At 35.1% G+C, this 24121-nt stretch overlaps 3 protein-coding genes and 1 long non-coding RNA gene across 4 annotated transcripts in view; 2 read left to right on the top strand and 2 right to left on the bottom strand.

Moving 5' to 3' along the window:
- Positions 1–3768: 3768 nt before the first annotated feature.
- On the bottom strand, positions 3769–4399 carry LOC108566780. The gene is made up of 2 exons (XM_017926822.1): positions 4324–4399; positions 3769–4248 (listed from the first exon to the last, which is right to left on the bottom strand). The coding sequence occupies exons 1-2, from the start codon at positions 4381–4383 to the stop codon at positions 3769–3771; spliced, it is 540 nt and encodes a 179-aa protein (XP_017782311.1). The 5' UTR covers positions 4384–4399.
- Positions 4400–4440: 41 nt separating this feature from the next.
- On the top strand, positions 4441–5975 carry LOC108566781 (splicing factor U2af 38 kDa subunit). The gene is made up of 5 exons (XM_017926823.1): positions 4441–4599; positions 4682–4836; positions 4896–5050; positions 5126–5325; positions 5408–5975. Exons 1-5 carry the CDS (start codon positions 4556–4558, stop codon positions 5544–5546), a joined length of 693 nt encoding a protein of 230 aa, XP_017782312.1. The 5' UTR covers positions 4441–4555; the 3' UTR covers positions 5547–5975.
- A 5914-nt stretch (positions 5976–11889) lies between these two features.
- The window catches only part of LOC108566783 (fibrous sheath CABYR-binding protein-like), a 38756-nt gene continuing 26524 nt past the window's right edge, over positions 11890–24121 (bottom strand). Inside the window, exons 4-6 of the mRNA XM_017926827.1 lie at positions 13446–15296; positions 12754–12813; positions 11890–12682 (exon numbers count right to left, since the gene is read on the bottom strand). Of these exons, the coding sequence (XP_017782316.1) occupies positions 12641–12682; positions 12754–12813; positions 13446–15296 (1953 nt within the window). The 3' untranslated portion in view covers positions 11890–12640. The remainder of the gene's footprint in view (positions 12683–12753; positions 12814–13445; positions 15297–24121) is intronic.
- Positions 18272–23521, top strand: LOC108566784. The gene is made up of 3 exons (XR_001891222.1): positions 18272–21864; positions 22028–22256; positions 23299–23521. It is a non-coding gene; the product is annotated as an uncharacterized LOC108566784 (long non-coding RNA).

Genomic DNA, 24121 nt, shown 5'->3' with positions numbered 1-24121 from the left:
ATTATTTTACGTTTTTAGTTCATTTTCATGAAAAGTGTAAAGGATTTAATATGTTTTTATGCACATATTTAAAAGGCAGACGATTATGCAACTATTGCTATAGAAAACTTCATGAAATGTTAAGTAATCTTATTATGAGAACTTCTCGGTTTTGTTACGCTTTTCTTTAATTTTCATGAAAAAAGTACAAAATGTTTGTTGTTTTTATGTACATATTTAAAGTGTAGATGATTACGCAACTATTGCTATAGAAAACACCATGAAATGTGAAACAATCATCATGTTGTAGAAACTTTTCGGTTATTTTACGTTTTTTGTTAATTTTCATGAATACTATACAATATTTCGTTATTTTTATGTACATATTGAAAGGGAAAATGATTACGCAACTTTTACTATAAAAAACATCATGAGATGTTAAGTAATCATCATTTTATGAGAACTTTTCCCTTATTGTAAGTTTTTGTTTATTTTGATGAAAACTATACACATTTTTGTTGTTTTTTATACACATATTTAAAATGCAGAAGATTACGCAACTTTTATTCTATAAAACATCATGAAATGTTAAGTAATCACCATATTATGAGAACTTCTCGATTTTGATACGTATTTGTTTAATTTTCATGAAAACAAGCACAAAATTTTGTTGTCTTTATGTACATATTTAAAGTGCAGATGATTACGCAACTATTGCTATAGAAAACACCAATAAATGTGAAATAATCATCATGTTATAGAAACTTTTCGGTCATTTTACGTTTTTTGTTTATTTTCATGGAAACCATACAAGATTTTGTTATTTTTATGAATATAGGCAGATCATTACTCAACTATTGCTATAGAAAACATCATGAAATATTAAGTATCATGTTATGAGAACTTTTCGGTTATTTGACCTTTTTTGGTTTATTTTCATGAAAAGTATACAAGATTTTGTTGTTTTGTTGTTAAAGGACAGATGATTATGTAACTTTTGTTGAAATGTTAATAAGTATCATTACGCAACTATTGCTATAGAAAACATCATGAAATGTTAAGTAATCATCATATTATGGAAACTTTTCGGTTATTTGACGTTTTTTGTTTATTTTCATGAAAACTATTAAACTTTTTATATCGTTTGTATCTTTTCAATTTTTGTTTTTTTTTTATATATATAGAAAAAGATATTGACCAGTTATTTGTATCAAACTGTGAAAACTTATTGTTCCGATATCGAATTAAAAAATCCGATGACAATATTTATGGAAGAGCCGTTTATTCGATCCGCAATTTATATTGAAATATCGAGAGAGAGAGAGGATAAAAAAAACGTATCTAATTTATGCTGCGCCAATCAATCATTCGGTATTCCACCTTTCACCCTCAATATGTAACGAATGTTATGAACGGGGATGGAGATGAAATGGCAGAAGACTTCCTGTTTTCGGTATGTCGTGGATCGAGGGGGGGGAAGAGGATTGGATTTGAGTTGAGGCTGGAGGTGGACGAAAGTTTTGGCAGGACGAGACAGTTAATTGCAGGGACGTGTCAGACGTGATCTGCATGCATCCAGAGGACCGGAAAGCGGCGCGGGGACCCCGAGCCCTTGTGTTCCACGCAAACTAAGCTATTTACAGATCCGAAACTTAGCCGACTGGAACTGATGTCGTTTTAGTCATTTGCCTGGCAATCAAGAATGCCCTCCTCTTCCTCCACCTCCCAACACGAATCGCTGATGCGTTAACAAACACAAAACACCATTCAAATTATCGCACTCCGCATCGGAAATCCATCCATCCCTCCATCCGAAACATACACAACTATTGCATCTCCTCCTTCGTCTGCACACTACACCTACATACAACTATATACATCATTTACATAATGTTATTGTGCAAGTTTTAATTAGACCCCCTAATTAAAGTTCACGCCAACTGAGCTATAGGTGTGACCCATAAACAGAGGTGTTTCCGAAGCTCCTTGCGAAGTTAACAACTTCCGCAGCTGCTTCCGTCGCCTGGGATTCATTCGTACATAAAGATGTTCGATGCAAATGTGAGTTACGATCGTCATCTCACCATTATAAATAAACATATGAAAGCTACATCAACGGGGCCGTCGCGTTTTAAGCATCTCGAGTAAACCTCTTGTTATGTATAACCGTTATTGTTTATATTATGTTAGCCCTTATTATTTTATACATGTTTATTTATGTAAGTCATTAAGACTTAGAACAAATACCACTTAGGGAAATCCCATAACTAATCATTGTGTAATGACTATTCTTAATCACCCTGTTGTAAACAAACTCGAAGGTCCAATCTATAGTGACCTTAAATATGTACATCTGCCTAATGACTTACAAATTAGGGAAAGCTAGGAACTATCTTTTCCTTCCAAATATTGTACTCCCACTATGTTAATTCCCTACTATAAAATAGGATGTTTATGTCATACAAAGTCAGTCTGGAGAAAAGTCAAAGAGTCTGAAGTCAGGCTGAGGGTAAGTCTTACCTAAGGGGCCGAATGGAGAAGTTGGTCTTACTTGGAGAGTCCAAGGAAGAGCACTTACTTCGTAAACACTAACTTAAGAGCAGAATGTAACTCTTAGTTAATAATACATGAGATCAACTATTGTTTAGTTTAGTCTCAATAAAACTCCGATGTATACAATAAAACTAAATTAAGAATATTGTATTTAATATTCATAAAACCCTCCAAGACTCCGCAACGACATAACTACGAGATAATCCACGGTGTCCAAGGATTTCTTAACCCTGGGACACGACACTCTAATAGAATGTAAACATAGTAAATATAAATGTAATTGTGCATAATCGAGTCATCATCTTCCTCGCAGGATAAACATCTTCATTTATACTTAACGACGGAGCTGAACTTGAGTAGTCTGGCGCTCTTCACTTTATTAGAACACTTGACTCTGGAAGACACTGCATTTTCGAAGTGTTTCATTGCTTAACTTTCAAAGTTTATAGCAGAAAATCGTCAACTATCATTTTTAATTTCTTTATTTTTTAAATATTTTGAGCCTTATTTAATTACACAAATTTATAATGTTATTGCAAGAAAACGACCTATAAACCTAGCAGTAGGCCCGTTGGAAAGACAATTCTTTTGTCTTCAATTTTCATATTTGATATTGTAATTAAGTTTACTTAGTTATCGAATAATTAAATTAAACGTGAAACAATTTTTTAATAACACTTATATCAAAAGATCTGCACCACCATCTGATATCATCATTAATTATTTAAAGTTCTACACTTTTCTAAGTATTATGGAAAATTTAAATTAAGTATAAAGAAGAAAACGCAAGAATTTTAAACTTTCAAAAAAAGTTGTTTTAATGGTAAGCAACCAAATACACTCAAGTGTATACAAAGAAAACTAAATTTTAAAAATCTTGTTGAACTTTGAAATATTTTTGTAAGAAAACGCGAATTGCTATATAGTAGGCAGTAGGCTGGTTGGAAAGGTCAATTTAATTGATGTGCGTGGATATTGTGTAATTAAATAAAATGTGAAACTCTAAAAATATTGTTTTTTTTTTTCGTATCTTCGTTATTCATTAACATTAAATATCAGTAATTATACCAAAAATTGTGCAATATAATCGTTTCTTATGTAATGATAACATTTATTAAAGATTTTGAAGTAAATCTATAAAATAAAGAATTAATAAATTTGAATTATTTGAAAACAACATTGTGTATGTTTGAAATAATACGAATATTGATTAATATAATATTTATTTTAATAAAATCACAGTTGGAAATTGCTCTTCGCGGATTCTAAATCCTTGATGAGAAGATCGACGTACTCCAAATTCATCTCGAAATTGATGTTGTTCTCCTTCTTGTCCTTGTCGGTGCAACGCAGATCCACCTGAAGAAGTGGTTCACTGAAACAAGGCACCTGAGAGCTTCCAATCATCCATTTCAACTTCCAATCGATGTTCTCCACCAAAGGTTGTCCCATCGCCAGGTACCTTTCCTTGGCTACAGACTGACAAATCTCCTCCTTTCGAATCGCAAAACACTCTTTGATTACTTTAACATCGCTTTCGCTCAAATCGGAGATATTTGGAAAGGATTCTTCGTCGACGATCATTTGTTTATAAACATTTTGAATTAGGCTTCGCGCCTTCTGAGCTTCGCCCGGTGTCCACTCGAGGTCACCACCGTACGGAGCAGAACTGGTTTGTTTACGTCCTATCATGTCATCGATGGATTCATGTATAAACTACAGAAAAACAAAGCGTTAATTACACTTAAACTGCAGACTAATCAATGGAAATCATAAGTAATTAACCCTTACCCTTTGCAAACAATTGGAATTCGATAATTTCAACAAACTTTTACCGTCCACCATCGCCATATTACACCAAAACCGCTGCTCGTTACCCACTGTTCTTTCCTTAGGTTGGCGGCATTTGCGAAGCCTTTCCGTCAAATATAAGCGTCAGGATAATATCTGATAATAATCTTATATCCTTAAATGTATTTGTGATTTCTTTCTTTGTTTGTGTTTTAATTGAGTGAAATCAAGGATGGCAGAATATTTAGCTGCCATTTTCGGCACAGAAAAGGATAAGTGAGTATTTCAGTCTCAAAGAAACGAACTTCGTCGTTTTTGCATTTGTAGGTTAGTTGCTAACATGTAATTTGTATTTCAGAGTAAATTGTTCGTTTTACTTTAAAATTGGCGCCTGTCGACATGGAGACAGATGCTCCAGAATCCACAACAAACCCACCTTCTCTCAGACATGCTTATTGCAGAATTTATATGTGAACCCACAGAACTCAGCCAAGTCTGCCGATGGTAGCCATCGTAAGTCCACATCTAACAAACAAAGCTCTTCGGTTGCTTTATAATAAACTATTTTTTAGTGGTCGCAAATGTTTCTGATGAAGAAATGCAAGAACATTATGATAACTTTTTCGAGGACGTCTTTGTGGAGTGTGAAGATAAATATGGTGAAATTGAGGAGATGAATGTATGTGACAATCTTGGAGACCACCTAGTTGGCAATGTTTACATTAAGGTAATGCTTCTTTAATTAACTATTTAAGTAATAATTGCTTTTGTTTACATATTAAAATCTATTTTTTGTCTTCAGTTTCGACGTGAGGAAGATGCAGAAAGGGCAGTAACTGATTTAAATAATAGATGGTTTGGTGGTCGTCCAGTTTACGCCGAATTGAGCCCAGTCACGGATTTCCGTGAAGCTTGCTGTCGCCAGTACGAAATGGGAGAATGCACTCGATCTGGTTTTTGCAACTTCATGCATTTGAAGCCCATTTCTAGAGAACTCAGGAGGTAATTATACTTTGATCCCTCAAGTCTATCAATGCTGATAGTAACTGTTATATTTAATATCTAATGATTGTTGTATTTGTAGATACTTATATTCGAGGAGGAAAGCCGGTCGTAGGCGTTCCAGATCCCGTTCACCGAGAAGACGTTCTCGCTCCAGGGAAAACAGAAGAGGAGGTTCCCGTTCACCGCGCCATCGGGCAGGAAGAAGTGGAAGATATTGAGGAGTGGAGTCATGTAAGGAAGTTGAGGTGGAGAGAAGCGCGATTCATATTCATTTCCAGTTTTTAAGAAAGTGCTGACAAATTGATTTTCATTTTGATAACTATACAAACGGATGACCTGCGTTGAAGATATTTGTGTTTCTTTCATTATTATATTATATATCATACGTTCGTTTATTTCATTATCTTATTATTTGTTTTCAGTTAAATTCACTCGAAACAACTTTGTAATTAGCTTTATTAAGATGCAAACAGGGATATTGGGAAATAAATCTGTTTCCGCGTAAAGAAAAAAAAATGTTTTATACGATTGAAAGTAATATTAAGATTTCGCATGAATGTGTATCTAATGATTTTAGTAATGTATTCATAAGCACAACTAGTTTGAGTACAATGAGTTTCATTGAATAAAGAAACATCGTAAACTGAGATGGTTTTCAGCTGGACTTTAATAATTCTACTCTTCTGCAAAAGTTTCGTTTCCTTTGTGCAAGAGGCTACAATATTTATATACATACATTTATATTAATTGCAGCCGTAACAGCCCACTCCTATTCAACACATTCCAGAGATAATTTAGTATAGTTTATTATGTAAAGATTTAGAAAAATGAGTAGCCTTATGTTCTCCAAACAATAGGAAATAAAAGCTATTGTATGTCTTCTTAGCCGTCGGCGTTGAAATATATCAGAGAGTTCATTGCTTCCATCCAAAGGAAATTCTGCACATCTTGCAACTTTTTCCAGGTGCCACGAGTATTAGTCAATAAACTAATAGTATAGTTTTTGAGTTAATTAATCTTTGTTATTTTAGCATTATAAACTTAACGTTACTAAATGAGTTTTCTTTACTCTAGGAATGTGATGTAATTATCTTGAGTGGTTGACGAGTAGAAACTAAAGGCTGTAACCCTTCTTACGAAATCTTTTTCAAGTTATTTAGAAAAAACGCTTAAAAATTAAAGCGCAACGTTGGAAATGTGAGGTATTCAGCTTTATATTGTATGGTCGATGATGTAATTATCTTGAAGGTTTCTCGTGAAATTCACGAAAATCTGAAATTGTAGATCAAGATTCATGTTCAAAAATCTTCTAGGAGCAAGTGCATACGAAATTACAAGACATTTTCGAAGACGGTGCTTTCCATGCTATTAAATACCAAACTTTGATAATTAATTGTGACGAGGCTATGGCAAGTTATAAACATGCTCATTTTAATTTATGTATATTTTAAAATTACATTCAAAATTCTTCTGGGAGCATTTTGTTATGAAAATACATTATCCAAGACGTTGTTTTCCACACAGTCAAATACCAAAGTTTGATAATTAATTGTGATGAAGCTATGGTATAAACATGTTTTTATGCTCATTTTAATCTCTGTATATTCAAGATCAACATTCATGTTCAACGTTCTTCTAGAAGCATATGTCTACGAAAATACAGGTCATTTTTGAAAACGTTGTTTTCCAAACTGTCTAATACCAAAGTTTGATAATGAATTGTGATGAAGCTATGGTAGCTGCAAAGATGTATTTAGGCTCATTTTAATCTCTGTAAATTCTAGATGAATATGTTATATTCTTCTTGGAGTGGGTTTTCATGAAAATACAGTTCATTGTCCAAGACGATATCCTACTTTTTAATCATAGTTTATATGTGTGTTTGGTTGCCTGTACTTTAGGCGCAAAATGAATGTTTGTTTTTAGTGATAGCTAGTGCCATCTGTTAGCAACACAGCAAATGTTATAGTTCGGGCAATTTGGCGCTGCATAAAATCCATTTCCTTGCACGCCTAAAGTGCAAGCAACCGAACATACATATACACTTTGATGAACGTATAGGAAAACAACGTCTTAGATAATGGCCTGAATTTTCGTAAACATGAGCTCCCAGAAGAATGTTATATATGGATGTTAATCTTGAATATACACGGATTAAAATGAACGCTAATATTAATTTGCAGCTGCAATGGTGCCTTCATAATTGATTAACAAACTTTGGTATTTCACAAATAAGTTGGAAAAATAACATTTTCTAATATGACCTGTATTTTCTTATATATCAACTCTAAGAAGGATTATTTATATTAATGTTGATCTTTAATATACAGAGAACAAACTGAGTGTAAATACAAGTTTGTGGCTACCATAGCTTCATCACAATTAAATATCAAACTTTGTTGATGTTTTCCACACTGTCAAATACACAGTGTGGAAAACAACGTCTTGGATAATGAACTGTATTTTCAAAACAAAATGCTCCCAGAAGAATTTTGAATATTATTGTTGAACTAGAATATAAAAAGATTAAAATTAGCATAAATACATGTTTATAGCTAACATAGCTTCGTCACAATTAATTATCAAACTTTAGTATTAGATAGTTTAGAAAACAACGATTTATAAAATGGCCTGTATTTTTGTAAACACTTGCTTCTAGAAAAATGTTGAATATGAATGTTGATGTAAAATATAGAGATTGAAAAAATAAAGATTGATAGTTATATAATACTTTTAGTGTCTTTCTGAGGATTTGATGAAAATTATCATTTTAGTTCTTCTAGCATTTTCAATGCTAGATGCATTCAGAAATGTTATCCAGTCTCTGAAGATCATGTACAAAGCAACAATAAAATCATGGGTGCTACAGGGTTCATAGTTGCTATCCATCTCTGTAATGAAGTAATATTTTTGGTCATATTCAGCAGTTAAGGTTTCCACTATTTACAAATGAAAATTGCTAGTAAAGGATTATTTCCAATTTCTGGAGAAGGTCATCAACTATACATTAGAGGCATGTTGCTATCAGCTCCACCTAAAATAATAACAATTGTACCAATGATTGTTTACAAGTTGACTGTTTTCCTTTTGTCTATTAATGATTAAAGCACATTCTTATATGAAGACACTGATTCAGTATGTTTGTTGTAAAAAGATTTTAAGAATTGTCCCTAGTTAGCTGCAGTTTCTGTTGTATCTTTTCTAAAGACAAAGAACATTAGTGATCGATGGTTGTTTACATGTTCCACTGGAACTTGTCAGAAGTTTAGAGAAAGGTTTTCCATACAAGGAAATAGAAGAAGGAAGTAATGGAGCATATTGTTCATTCATGTTGCATTCGAAACAATGTAGAATAAACAGAAATAAAGACCTTTAAATTTAACTTCTGACTATAAAAACTGTCACTCTGACAGTTCACTCACTCACACAAATGTAAATTTAAAAATTTCAAATTACAACCAATTAGGAACGACCGATGCCAGGAGCTCAGATACCTACTCGCTACTCATGGTCTCCTGGTACAAATCGAAAATTTCTGGCATTTTCGTGAATCAAGGTGGGGGGGACTTGCGTTTTGATTCGCAAATACCGCCAACTCATTAAAGCTTAATAACTTTCTTATTAATTGACTAAAACGAATACATTTTATAGCAAACGAAGGCAAAACAATTATTCTTTAAAACAGTAAGTTAAAATTTTCTGATATATATGAATATAATCACTTATTTAACTATTTTTTCAATTTTATGCAACACCTTCACGTTTTTTAAATTAATCGATTACCACAAGTACTAATTAGACCATCAAAAAAGCAAATTAAAGATAAAACTATAACCTTTTCAATGAGCTAACTGCGCGCATTGTGTTTTGATCAGTACATCTACTACAAGTACTTGAAAATCAAGTATTTTAATTCAATTCTCAATCCAAATGCTAAATTACCTAATGAAAAATATATTATGAGAAAGGTGCCATTCTCATAAATAATTACAAAACTGCAAAAAATTTGATAAAAATAAAACAAATAATATGGTTTACCATTAACTTTATTTATTTAATTATATGTTAAATAAATAACACACAAACATCATAGCTCCATCCTCTTTGGGTCAATAATCAAGAGCTATGTAATTGATAATATATGCTGTACAAATATGAACACAAACAATCAGATATAATAATCAAATATACTCTTTTTTTAAAGTTTAACAACTAATTTCATAATTTCCATGTTTCTTCTGCGTTTCTCTCTGCTTTCTTCATTAAATAACATTCACAATTTTTCAACGATCTCGGGTTACTTGCTTATTTGTTCTTCTTCTTCTTCTTATAAATCTTATTCGCTTTTTCCCAATTTCTACAGCTCGTAGCAGACGACAGCATAAAGATGCAAATAGTTTCGTTGTAAAGGTGAGGTATTCAGCTTTAAATTGCGCGATCGATGATGTAATTATCTTAAAGGGTTTGTCGTAAAATTCACCAAAATCTTAACTTTTGTTTCGCATGGGTGACGCCCATCATACGCAATCATGAAACGCAACAAAAGTTACGTAATTTTCGTGCAATTCAGAAAAAAAAAACAAGTTAAAATGAAAATCTCTTCGTAACGTTTGTTACAATACGTCAATCTCTTTATGCAGAAGTAAACCAGTGTACGTGTATGAGAAGTCACGTTCAAATGATTCTTTAGATATGCAAATCGCGGAAACCAATCCATCTCGAGTCGTAGATATAGGATTGGTTGCTACAGCAACTGCATTCAATCTGTCAGTTATTATTAGATATAAATTATATTATTGAATTGCCTCTCTGCACAATGAATAGAATCGAATTAATTTATGGAAAGTCATCGATAAAACACGTTCATAATAATAATAATAAAGAGAGGTGTGTGTGTATTGCTCAGGTTCGTGGAGAGCAGAACTTTTACGACTAGTTTCCGAGTGCGTAGAAAGGATAAGAACCGTAAATGGGAAGAGAGAAAAGGTGAGACAGGAAAAACATAAATAAATAAACAAATCCATGTCATAGGAAACACCCTAGGTATATTATATATATATTCATATTTTTATAAACACATTCACACGTACATATATTGTATTTATCTAATAATAATAATAAGACACAGCCGTTTTGATAAGTCGGTAGAGTAAAAAGTGCGCGAAATATCAAAGAGCTGTGTTTTTTTTTGTTGTTGTTTCTTTGTTTCGTTTATAATAATAATTATATTCATCGTATCAATTAGTAATTGTATTCATTTTTTTTTTGTTATCCATTCATTATGCATAATTATTTTAATATTTAGATTTTTTTTTTTGAGTAAAATGCAGAGGGAATATAGCTTCGATCCGTTTACAGAGGCACAAAAATCAAATATATCAAAAAAAAAAAAACAAACGAAAATCAATTATTTTGTTTTCTTTTGTTTTTTTTTTGTTGCAAGAGCGAAACAAAATCGAAATCCAGAGTTATAGATTTCTCTCTCTCCATCTGCTTAAGAACTAGACTAACATATTAAAATTTCGAATAATACCAAAAAAACAGGTAGTCAAAACAAATTTTTCTTCCAATTCAATTTCAATCATTATTACTTTTTTACTTATATATATATTTGTTTATATATAAATTAATATTACGTTTACATTAGTTTATATTTAATTAATTACCGCCTAGAGTATTTTCACCGAATTCATTATCTTTTTCTCAATAAAAATTTCGTTGTTAAAAAATGTACAAAAAGAAAGAGTTACAGAAAAAGAGAACGCCCGACACAAAATACGCAAAGATTTTCTTTTGTTTTTTATATATTTATATATATATATATGTAATATTTATATAAAATGTGAAAACCAACTATACAGAAATTCTCCAAAAAAATTAAATTAAAACAAAAGAAAAACACTTGCTTATCATAATTATTATGTAAAAAGTACATTTGGAAAAAAAAAAACACACATAAGAAAAAGAGAAAATAAGCACACGTATTGTTACACTATTCTTTCAATTTATTGATCTAAAATAGTAAAAAATAATAGTAATAGTAGTAGTAAAAGAGCGGGTTTTGGGGGGTTGTTGTTGTTGTTAAGTTAGATGCAGCTGATTGAAATCTAACTCTCTTCCATTTGTTGTTGTTGTTTTTTTTATATATATATATAATATATAATAATAATAATATAAAATAAAGAAAAAAACTATTATTATTATCATCAGAAGACAAAAAAAAAACTAAACTCACTATACAATTGTAAATTATACATAGAAAAAAAAAAAAACACCATCAGCTGTCTCACTTAAGTTATATATAAAAAAAAAGAAAGTACACAAATTCGGAACAGAAAATTAAAAACGAACATAGTTTTAAAAAAAACAGTAATTACTTAAACAAAACGAAGAGAAAAAAAAACAAAGCTTATATATCAGTGTTTTGTGTGGGAGGATTATCAATATAAAAAAAAAACAAGAAGGAAAACACTAAATCTAAACGAAAAATAAAATATAAAAGCAAAAATCTAAAATATATATATATAAATTCTTCGTTCCATTCTTCTTCTTTTTCTCATCTTCTTCTTCTTTACAAAAAGCAGTACAAAAAGGACTATTTTTTTACGAAAATATCTCTCGTTTTCTGATTCATTATTATTAAGGGTTTTTGTTGATAACTCTTTTTCTTTTCTTTTCTTTTCTTTTAATGATGTGTGTGATGATGGGATTTCTTTACGAATTAATCCATCCAGTTTTTTATTGAATGAAGCTCTAAATATACTAAAATCGCTAAACACTATTTTTTACAATTGTATATGCTTATGATTTTTAATGTTTTAAATTGAACGTCGTTTATGTCACGTTTATGAAATCGAATCTCCACGAAACGTTCTTTCTTTTCTTTCCATTCATGAAGACGTTTTCATCGAGAGTATTTAATTTATTTAATAAAAATTTAAAAAAAAAAAACAAAGAACGTTTCGTTCGAAAATTTTGCGCGCGTGCGAAGTGGATCTACAAAACTTCTCCTCCGATCGTTACTTTTAACTCTTCACAATTTCAAAATTTTTTTTTTTTTTCCGTAAATATAAATAGTCTAATTAGATTGGCAGTTTGTTGGTTTTTCTTTTGGTCGAACAACGGTCACTGCCCAAGGAATGATCCGCTTTTTGTTATACTTCTTTTTTCATCAATATAATATATAATTTTTTTGCAGTATTTTTTTTTGGTTTAACACATTAAAAAAAAAAGAGTTCCCATTATATAATATAAACAATTCAAAAAAAAAAGTTGGGGGGGTGGCGGGGTTGTCGCGGTTCGTGTGCTGAACTTACTCCTCGACGGTGGCGGCGGCTGCAGCTGCGGGCGCTTCCTGCAGAAAACGAAACAATAACGAATGTTAGTGATTGCTGAAAGTTTCCGTGTAACAATAGAAGTACGTACCACAACTTCGGCCGTCTTGTCTCCATCATCTCTCCTTTCCTCGAGGGTTGCGGCAACAACCTGAAATTGGGACATTTTCAAAAATCAGTGGATGCGTCGACAACAAATTTCGATTGGAAAAAAAAAATAGTAACAATAATATTATGTAAACCTATAAAAGGGTAGATATTAAGAAATAATAAGTAAAGCTACGTTGGGTTTGGATTAAAAAACGGGGGGGGGTCGGGTTGGAGGGTTTTTTGGGGTCGTTTGGATGTGGATAAAGTGTGCCAACACACTCGCTTTTTCGGTCACAGAATGTATAGATGCGTTTTTTTTTTTAGTAAAGTAGAGTAGTAAAGATAAGAAGATTAGTGTTCGAGAGAACGTGTTAGATTTCAAAAGACTCTGAAAACATGTACACACAGCATTGTTGTTAGCACAAATTCCGCTCAATCCGGAACAAACGAGAAAACCATAAACAAAAACAAACAAAAAATAAGAGAAGAGAGAGAGTGAGAAAGAGAGACAACGCCTACTGATTTCTTCGAGTTGTATGTACACGCACACATCAGCAGAGGTTTCCCCCCCAATAAGATTTAAAACATACAAATAAGAAAGACGAAACAAAAAAAAAAGGATTATATGAATATATTGTATATAATATATTATGTTAATGCAATAGACTCTCCGTTACGTTTTGCACTATTCACCTGTTTCAGAGGTCCATCAATGGATTGTGGTGGCTTCGCGTCACCATTTTCAACGGGCGAAGGCAGTCCATTCGCGTTCCCATTGGTGAGAACGACGGCTTCGCCGGGGATGGGAATATCTGTAACGGTTTTTGGGGCCTCGGGAGCGACGATCGCCTCGGGTGCGATTGGCTCGGGGGCGGCGTCGATTGGGGGCAGGGACATTGGTTCCGGCAAGCTATCCGTGGATGGTTGCTCGGGAAGGGAAGGAAGTGAAGATTCGGTGGAGATGTCCGGCAGGGAATCGGCGGCATTGATGACCACGGGGGTGATAGTTTCGGAACTGAGGGGGGACGACACCGGCTCTGGAAGAGATGTAGGCTGAACCGCCTCCGCCACAGCCGCTGCAGCGTCCAACTGAGCTTCTGGAATTGCCTCAGTTTCATTCGATTTCTTAGCTTCTTCTTCGACCACCTTCTTTTCTGGTTCCGCCTCTTTCACGGCTTCAGGTTGCTTGGTTTCGACTTCAGGAATTTGCGTTTCAGTTTCTTCTACAGCCTTAGGAGATGTCTCTGGCTCTTTCACCGTTTCTGGTTCTGGCACAGACTCTGCTACCGCTGGAGCCTTCTCTGGTTGAGGAACTGTTTCGACCGCTTGAGATTCGGGTGCTTTTTCTGCTTGCTTTTCAGGAGATTCAGATGCTTGTTCGGGAATCTTTTCTGGAGATTCCGGTGCCTTCTCCGGAGATTCCGGTGCTTTCTCTGATGGCTTTTCAGGAGATTCTGTTACTTTCTCTGCTGGCTTTTCAGGAGAATCTGGTACTTTCTCCGCTGGCTTTTCAGGAAATTCAGGAGCTTTCTCTGCTGGCTTTTCCGGAGATTCAAGTGCTTTCTCTGGGAGTTTTTCTAGATCTTCAGCTGCTTTCTCTGCAGGTTTTTTCGGTTCCGATTCTGGAGCTTTCTCAGACGTTTCTGGGGCCTTCTCAGGAATCGTTTCCACGACCTTTTCGATTTCTGGAAGCTTCTCAGCGGACTCTGCGATCTTCTCGGGTTCTGGAAGCTTTTCAGCGGATTCTGGAGCCTTCTCTGGTTCCGCAATCTTCTCCGGTTCAGGAAGCTTTTCGGTAGACTCTGAGGCCTTCTCTGGTTCTGGAGCCTTCACAGGTTCCTCCTGCTTGGCGACCTCGAGGTCGGAAGTGGTGGTGGTGGCGGCTTCAGCAGCGGGTTTAGGTGGTTCAGCTAAAGTCGGGGCGGCCTGAGCGGAAACGATAACTTCCGGCTCGGCGGGGGCGGGCTGTGACTCAGCGACGGGGGCGGCGGCGACTGCCTCTGAGGGCGTGGGTTGTTGTTGTTGCTGCTGCTCAGAGACAGTTTCCGTCGGCGCGGATGGAAGTTGACCCACTGGGACCGCATCTGCTTTGGTCGACTCAGCGAAAACCGTCACCGGGGAAGGAGGGTTAGAGGAAGGTAATGGAGGAGGGACTTCCTCGGTACGCACCTCTTTGGCCGTCTCCTCGACCACGGGTTCAACGGGTTTAGGTTCCTCAGTGGTTGTGGGAGCTTGGGGTTGTTCTTCTTCGACTACTTTCGGAGGTTCCTCCACTTTAGGTTCTTCCTTTTCTTCGGCAGCTGCCGGTGCAGCGGGGGCTGGAGCCGCCGCCTCCTCTTGCTTAGCTTCTTCAGCTGGCGCTGCTTCCGCGACTGGGGTGGCTGCTGCTGCTGGCTTCTCAGGCTCGACGGCCTTTACCTCTTCGGTTGTGGCCTCACCGTTGGTCACTGCCGCTGGCTTCTCTTCGGCCTCGACTACTGGGGTGGTGGTCTTCTCACCCTCGGCCTTTGGGCTCTCAACAGTTGGGGAAGTGGCTTCGGCTCCCTGCAAAGAAAACAAGACAAGATTTAATGATTGCACTCGAAACAGAAACGTTCCATTTAATAAGCTCGGCATTAATAATAAAATTGCAGACTCGTCCAAGGATGCAGCATTTATGTATAATATATATATATATATGCATACATGTGTGAGGAGGAGCAGAGCAACGTTTATTAAGAGCGTGCGGATAAGGTCAGCAAACTGGTATATATTATATGATTCAATTGGTGCATACAAAGGAAGCAATTATTCAGACGCTGCTGAACTGAAACCAAGTCATTTCAGACACAGAGGATAGAGACAAGTCTCAATAGCGAGTAGCAGACTGTAAAATAAAAAGGGTGTACACAAACTATTCGCGAGTCGAGAGTGCACACAATGGTCTATTTACTATATAACGACAGCGGCGACGAGGAGTGCATTGACATCCAACATCCTAATCGAATGAAATGCAAAACGAGAAGAGCGAACGTATTTATAGAATTGGCATTAGCGGCGGTGAATTCGGAATTTGTCGTACACCGAGGAGGTAAAAGGAAATCTTCTATTTGCAGACCTTATTGAAGAATTAATGAGCTCTCCTAGGTTGAAGAGAGAGGTGGAGGGCCATTCTAGAAATACCTGCCACTTTGGCCAGAGGAAAAGAGAAAGAGCCGCGACGATACACGCACACAAGTTCACGGTCTATTTTCATCAAAAGGCAATGTCGCGACTGCTCTCTTCCCATTCCTCTTTCTAACGGATATCTAATTATATAATTGACTCTAAATTTAACACCAGAGTAACATCCCCTGATGAAACCAAAAATAATTTCACACTCTAATACAATACATATTTCAACATATTTTTTCAGACAAATAAAACTTTTTTTTAATAGTTTTCAACTTTAATACAATTGATATATGTGTATATTTATAGAAATTAATATTTCCAAAAAATCAAATAAAAATAAAATTCATACCTTTGTGAAGCAAGTTTTTGTCTGAAAAGATATTTGGTTAAGAAAACGAAAATTGAATGTATTAACAATTTCCTTTTAAAGAAATATACAAATATTAATTAATTAATTTCAAGCAAAACAAACAAAATAAATTGAATCCAAATGATTACATAAAGCGGAGTTAATGGATTAATACTAAAAATAAACAAAATTAAACACTATGGTTAGTGGTAAAAAAAAAGATTAATACTAAAACAAAATAAATTAATAAAAATAAAAATAATAAAAAAAAATGTATTTGGCATCGGCGATAATTTCAATGTTTTAAAATTTCGCAAATTCAAAAAAAAAATAATAATTAAAAAATTTCCAAAAAAAAAAAAAATTAAAACCGAAATTAAAGATTATTGTGAAAACAAAATTTGGCTAATTAATTTTTTGTTGTTGTATATTTATATAATTTTTTGTTTAGAAACACTGAAGAAACAAATGAACTACCCTCTGGTGAGCCTTCTTTCCGAATAAGTAAGTCACTAAAAATTTGACTCCGGACGCGATCAACACAGAAAAACACATAAAAATGATGATGGATGAAGTGACACCGAGCCAATCGTGATTTTGAGTTACCTGGCTTTCCATCTTTTTTCGGTTTTTACTACTTTTAGAACTGTTTATGTTTATCGAGAAAATATTTTTGAGATTTCGAACGAGACGGCGAGTCGAGTCGAGCGGAGCGGACTTTCGGCGTGTGCGGCGAGAAGAGCTTTTGAATGTGGGGCTCTTGTCTGAGAACTGGTGAAGAGATGATGATATGTGCAGCAAATACTGCTACAACCACATCAAACTTGGAAACAACCGAGAGTGAGGTGAGAGAGCTTGAGCTGAATGCACAGAGCGTTTTGGGGAGGAGAGATACTCTGCTGCTGTTGCTGCTGCTGCTTGCTGTCTGTGACTACTACAACTCTGGTGAGAGAGTGGAGGAGTTTTGGTGGAGAGAACGCACACGCTTGACTCAAAATGCCTTTAGACACTGGGAACGATTTGCGACTCCGTGGGTATTTATAGCCGACTTCTTAGGCCGGGTATGCAAGTGTTTACACCCTACAGACCACGTATATCCTCTGTCGACTTACACATTTACTAGTAGATGTGGTCGAGATACTCGTTTATTCAATCAGACTCTCTCTCTAGACCACGTCTTTTCTCCGCCTGCTGCCCCCTCATGCCCTGCCCTGTCCTGCCCTTCCCCTGTCCCTGCTGTTATCCACCGGTTCGCCTCCACCCGACGCGACTTTTGCTGTGGTGTATAGCAACACAACAAAAACCGAAGACCGGCCGCAAACCACGAGCCATTTTGAATATTCTCTCTCGTCCACTTCGCCAAATGGACATTCAATGCCACCTAGATCAAAGAAAACCCAAGAAAATCGCAACATCCTCACGCACAATTCACCATCAACAGCAAGAAAACGCATTCATCCATCAATTTAACTTAATCATTTGAAGACCCAAATCTAAGATTTAGTCTTACTTGAAATGATTCAGTTTTTATATAATTTATTGTTATTACTATTAACAATTTCACATTGAATGATTTTAAATTAAATTATTAAAATTAATTAAAATTTTCTATTCCAAATTATCACTTTCTTTAAATATGTAATTTATAAAAGTGATAACTTTTAAATTAAAAATAATTATTAAAATTTCACAATTTTTGATATTTGAAAATATTTTCATATAATTTTCTAAAAAAAATTAATGCACAATTCCATGAACCCAATTGAATTGTAAGCGGTAATTATTGCAAATCGAAGTCTCGAATTAATAAGCAATCGTTGAAATTAATCTTGTAATTTCGCTATTGGAAACTAATTGAAGTTCCAATAGACAAGCTTATACCACCAGCGTAAAACAAAACCGGTGAATTAATCCTGCTGTTGTTGTTGAATGCAAAACGTAAAGCGAGATTGAAAAAAATAATGAACTATAATCCTGCAACAATACGGAGAGAAAAAAAGAACGTCTCAAACAGAATCCGAATCATTGGAACGGACGTAGTAAGTAATTCAATTACAAAAACGAATTCGAAAGGTGGCAGCAATCAATCGGATCGGATTTAATTGGAATTCGCATAAATAATTTCACTGAATGATCTCAATGTTCCCATGATCTTTTTTCAATTTTATGATCTTTATTTATTTATTGATCTGTGTGTGTGTGTTATACATTATGTTTTCGATCCACGGCCAACCGTGATGATAAACTCTCGTGATAACGTGCGCGGAGAGAACGTCTTATTGTACTCGTTTTATTTATAAAATAAATATCGCGGCAAACAATGCGAAATTATCAATCGCGACCACACCGCACATCTCTTGCCTCTCTTTCTCTCATCCTCCTCCATCTTAAAGCTCTTAATGCAACAAAAAGGTTGTCGACCCTTCGACCGAGCGTAGAGATAGACGACAGCGTTTACATTCCTAATCTCCTCTCGCTGCCTCTGCTTCCTACTCCACCACCACCACCAGAGAGTTCAGCGCTTATTTTTTTCGCTTCTTCCTCCAGCAGCTCCGCAATCTACACCTACTTCTTATCAAAAAGCCTGTTTGCTGCTGCTGCTGCTGTTCCTGCAGCTACAACAAATAGCTAAGGCTTCCTCCATCAACGCTCTAAAATTACGCAATTGCGCACGTCCATCGTTATTTTGGACTCGGCACATTAGCGAAATTTAACAACATATTCGCAGCATCCAAGGAAACGTTTTTATATCAAATAGAAATAAAAAAAAATGTATGAGAGAAGTAACGTTTGCCAAAAGCGTCACGAGATGAGGAGCACCACCTGCACGCGCCTTCGACTATCAAGATACCAAACGAATAGAAATACATATTAATGCGCGTACGATTTATATTTTTACGACAGAAATCAAGGACGAGCATTATTGTAAATTTAAATCGAGCAAAAACGTTTTTATTTTTCGGTTTCGATTTCGGTTAAAATTGGATTCTCGCAGACTGGAGAGTACCGGAATGCGTGGCATTCCGATGCGATTTTCTGAATCACCTTCGACGATGAAGAGATGTAGATGGGGAGACAGAGATGAAGAGGAGTTGAAATCCTTAGGATTCGTAAATAAATCTGAATTCGTATATAGTGTTTAGATTAAATTAAGTTCGCCTAGAATTCAGTGACAAAAATTAACTTTGGAAAAGGAAAATTGAATCCGGAAAATACTATTCATTCAAATATCGTTAAAATATGAATGAGTATTCTAGAAAGTTATTTGCCCAGGCTTATAGTATTTGCCTGGCAAAAGTTTCCCTTGAATTAACAATTACCCAACAGATATATTTGAAGAATTATGCGTGTGCCGATGGTGGTTTTTCTTTATTTCTGAGAGACCGATCGGAATGTGGAAAATGTGCATTATTTTTATTTATCCTCTTTGGCCGTTGTTGCCGTTCTTTCCTCTCTTTTTTTCTGCGCCGATCCGGAGCTGGGTATAAATATAGCGAGTGCCACGACTATATCTGTCTCTCTCTCTCTATATATATATAAATATCCATCTCTCTTCACCTCTCTGCATATCTCATGTAACTATCTCTCTCTCCCTCGACGAAGATAATTGAGTAACTCTAGCCTGGTGTGTGTGTGCAGTTTTGCGACGAGAAGAGAAAGATGCATGGGTGGCAGCAGCAGGGCACGGATGATGGCGGCGTGCGCTCCGCAAGAAAGCCGTTTCTCTATTTAACATAAAGCCCGAGTTGCATATATACCAGAGGACGATTTCCGTTTCCAATAGCCTTTTTAAAGTTTTGATGATGATGATGTGGTGGTATGTTTGATAGCTTCTGGAGGTGAAGAGAATAACAGCCACCCCGCAGGATAAGCCTCAACATCCTGTTTCTTATTTATTTTTTTATATTGATACACTCAATTTACTCCGGGTTGATTATTACGTCGTCCGATTTATTATAATCGGTTAACTACTTATTTGCTATTTATAGGTTTCCAGCTCGCCGTGGCGGAAAATGCAAGGAGCTGCAGCTATGTGCAACAGAGAGTTCAACATCATCCCCGATAATTAGCTTTAATTAATACCAGATTAATACCAAAGCAGTGTTCTCCTCCACTCCACTCATCAGCTCTTTCCTCAATGTCTTCTCTTCCATCGAACCGTTAAGGCGTTTCGATACACATGCTCTCCTCCGCACAGAGAAACACAATACATTAGTCACACAAATTGGTTACGAGAGTATCGAATTCGCCAACGCAAAAGTGTTGGATATCGAGACATGGCAATAATAACTCGGTGAGAACATTGCGTGCTTCGCACTATTTGTCAACATCCTTCAAGGACTTTTTTTCCACATTGGAACGCAATAGTAGTAAACAGCAAGTTTTTGGCCAAGAAAAAAAATCAAAATGCGAATGAATCATTTCGAAATACAAATTTGAAACTAATAAAACGAGAGAAGGACGAATGTAACCGAAACGAAACAAAAAAAAATGAAGACGGGGTAGATGTTTAACAAAAAAAAAAAAGGATCTCCTCGAAGGATAAAAATATTGCAAGCAACTTGTATAACAGGTTCGTGCTGAGGCCGCATGCAACATATACACATATTCGAGACTCCTCAACATACAAGACGCCTGAATATGTGCAGTTTCATGTAAATAATCCTTCGGCTCATGGAAAGAAGAAATCCCATATCATTAGAAACGTCTCGATTTTCCCGACCACGATACAACACGATTATAGCAACAACAACAACAAAAATAGTCGTAAGGAAGAAATTGGAAAAACATGTGCGAATCCAACTGCGAAATTCGGAAACGCGTTTCCTCATCGCCACGAGCACAGTTTGCGCCAAGAGGGCGTGTATTTTTGGCTACCGAAAATAGAGAGAAGAAAGAAAAAAGTAAGGAAGAGATAGAGAAGACGCAATGAGTAAGGAATAAAAAAAAATGTGTGAGGAATGAATGTTTCGTGATTTACTGCCGACAGTTAAATCACACATGGCTTCGCAACATCATCGGGATATTTCCTCATTCAAAAAGCGCATCTCTTCGCAACAATAATCCTGTAATTGAAGTCAGCCGCTCTAAATATATACATTTTGCAGAAGGCAGCACGCGCGACCAACCGCACTTCTTCGTCGTCCACTCTTCTCCGTTCTCCTCTCGGCGCTTCGTCGCTCATTCAAATTCTAAAAATATTTTCGGTGCGAGAAACACGAATAAGAATGGAAATTAATTGCTGTTTAGCTTAGGTCAGGATGAAGGCGTCCCCGAAAATAGAATGATTTAGGATAGGTTAGTTACCCTTACCACAGACAGAGAGAGACGCTGCGTTTTTTTAATAGATCATTGTGCAATGGAACGACAACGCAAGGACAACAAACACTATTTAATAACAAGTAATCTCTTATGCAAAAAGCGTACATTAATCATTGCGTTAAAAGTTCTTTCTTTGCACTCATAAAATATATAATATAGCAAAATTCAAAAAAAGTTTAATTTTGAAAAAAAATGTTTGTACACACATCATCGAATTTAGAACGTAAACCTTCTTTTTTAATTAAATTCCGTATGTTTGCCTGCTGTGCGGATTATTTGCGTAATTAGGTAAGTTTGCTCGTGTAGCGTAACTCCATTTAATGTACACAATGCATGAAAATTTAATGGATGAATGTTTACTTTTACCTTCTTTACCATATTACAACTTCTTCATCCAATTTTCGTCGTAGTTTGAGGGGGTTAATGAATTATTATTAATTAACTACTAAAGCTTAATTAGGGTATAAGTATACGGTTTAAGTTGGCTCTAACGAGGACGTCCGATGTGGTGGGGTTGGCACGACTTGGGGGAGTGAATATGGGGCATTTCGTAACGATTCGCGCAAAGTTATTGAGATGCAGAAGAAAGTGTGCGTTCTCGTGTACCATCCCCGGAGAACAAATCCCATTAGGGAATACAAACAACACACAGTCACAGCTTTTTCTTCTTCATGCGCAAGGTGAGTCTTTGTAGACGTAAAAGTAGTCAATTAGTTCATCTCAGGTTAATTCCACCCCGTTCGTTACGTAATATTCTAGAGTGCGCGTGCGAACGCCATTTTGTCGAAACATTTGAATAGGACCGAAATTTTACATCAATACTTTACTTTGACTATTATGGAAAAAAAATTTAAAAATTATCTTTTAAAATTAGTTGCATGAAATGAAAATATACAAAATAATATGGATTTTAGAAATTAAATTGTAACCACATGTTATTCACTAAACAATTTATATTATATTGTTCTTTCTTTTGAACCATAAAGAATCACCCATTCAAAGATTGACCTAACGCATGTTGTTTTAACTTTTTTTTTTCTAAGCAAAAAGAAAGAAAAGCACAACTTTAGATTAAGAAAATTTGAATTAAATGATATCATGATACAAATCAACAAATTTTGATGGAAGAAAAATTTGTAAAGAAATAATCTTGGAAATGTTTAGAATTTGTAAGCATTTTATTCCAACTCCGCAAATGGCTGAAACATGCCAATATTCTTTATTTATATACAAGCTTAATACAGTTTTAGCTTTAGAATTGCGTACTGCAAAAATTGCAAAACAGAGTTTGCAGCAGCAACGCACGCAGAAGTAACGAAATCTTTATTTTTGGATGGCTCAAAAAATTAATTGCTTCGAATTTATAAACATTGAAATTTTTATATACGTTTTCGAGACATTAAATTTCCAATAACTTTTGCGCATTCATAAATCTTTAAAATCGCATTAAAACGTCTTCGCTTGTGTACAAAAAAAAAAGAAGTTCCGTTCCGGGACATCAAGTTTCTCGTAATGTGCGCATTTTACACACGATTCAATTTGTACGCCGTTTCGTTGCTGCGAAAATGAGATTTATTGTTGCCATTTTAATTGTACTTTCTGCACACTTTGCTATATAAACACTGCTATTACTCTAATCGCGATCGTGTTAATCCACAACTATGTATTTTATTGCTTCTTGTGAGACAATTTCAGTAATTACTGATGTCTCTCCTCTGCCAGTACTTGAAATAATTACAAGCAAGGATGGATCAGACACAACGCCACGAGATGATTTCATTCTGAAAGTAACGACTTCATGAATTAACGATGATCATAGTTGTGTTAATGATGATTGCAACGAGAAGTTTGATGTCTACATCGGCGTTTCCCAACATATTTGTTTTTAGTTATACCAATTGCATATAAAATAAATTTGATGTAAAGTGACAGCTGTCATTTTGAAACCATTAAAACCCATAGTTTAGAAGATGCTTTAATTTGATGATGATTATCTAAGGTTTTGATGTTCACAACATCTTTAGTTTATTTTATTCAGAGTACTGAAAAATATTTATGATGATTTCGGTAATTTGCGAAGTTCATCGTTACGTTAATGATGATTATGACATTCATACGTTGTTGATGTTTGTTTCATCATCGCAGTTTCCGTTGATTTAATTACATATAATATAAATTTGACGTAAGGTGACAGCTGTCATTTTGAAACCCATAGGTTTAGAACATTTAAGGTGATTTAATTTGATGATGATCATCTAAGGTTTTGATGTTCACAACATCTTTAGTTTATTTTATTCAGAGTACTGAAAAATATTTATGATGATTTCGGTAATTAGCGAAGTTCATCGTTACGTTAATGATGATTATGACATTTAAACGTTGTTGATGTATGTTTCATCATCGCGGTTTCCGTTGATTTAATTGAGTTAACGCCGCGCCGACCCGAAAATAGTCGACTCGACATTATTTATAAACGGTACGAAGGAAATAATAATAATGAGACTACTTTGAGTGAAAGAAACGAAGAGAAAGAAATAAAAAAAAA

The sequence above is a fragment of the Nicrophorus vespilloides genome, unplaced genomic scaffold, assembly GCF_001412225.1.
Source record: "Nicrophorus vespilloides isolate i.1.1-1 unplaced genomic scaffold, Nicve_v1.0, whole genome shotgun sequence".
NCBI lineage: Eukaryota > Metazoa > Arthropoda > Insecta > Coleoptera > Silphidae > Nicrophorus > Nicrophorus vespilloides.
The sequence above is the reverse complement of the archived record's forward strand: the minus strand, read 5'-3'. Positions and strand labels throughout refer to the sequence as shown.

What these genes read in the sequence shown, in the direction of transcription:
- LOC108566780 (XM_017926822.1), bottom strand. Translation starts at nt 4,383, where the DNA reads ATGGCGATGGTGGACGGTAAAAGTTTGTTGAAATTATCGAATTCCAAT. An exon ending in ATTCCAATTGTTTGCAAAGG is followed by an intron (nt 4,249 to 4,323) that starts GTAAGGGTTAAT and finishes GTTTTTCTGTAG; the next exon opens with TTTATACATGAATCCATCGA.
- LOC108566781 (XM_017926823.1), top strand. Translation starts at nt 4,556, where the DNA reads ATGGCAGAATATTTAGCTGCCATTTTCGGCACAGAAAAGGATAA. An exon ending in TTCGGCACAGAAAAGGATAA is followed by an intron (nt 4,600 to 4,681) that starts GTGAGTATTTCA and finishes TTTGTATTTCAG; the next exon opens with AGTAAATTGTTCGTTTTACT. An exon ending in GTCTGCCGATGGTAGCCATC is followed by an intron (nt 4,837 to 4,895) that starts GTAAGTCCACAT and finishes ACTATTTTTTAG; the next exon opens with TGGTCGCAAATGTTTCTGAT.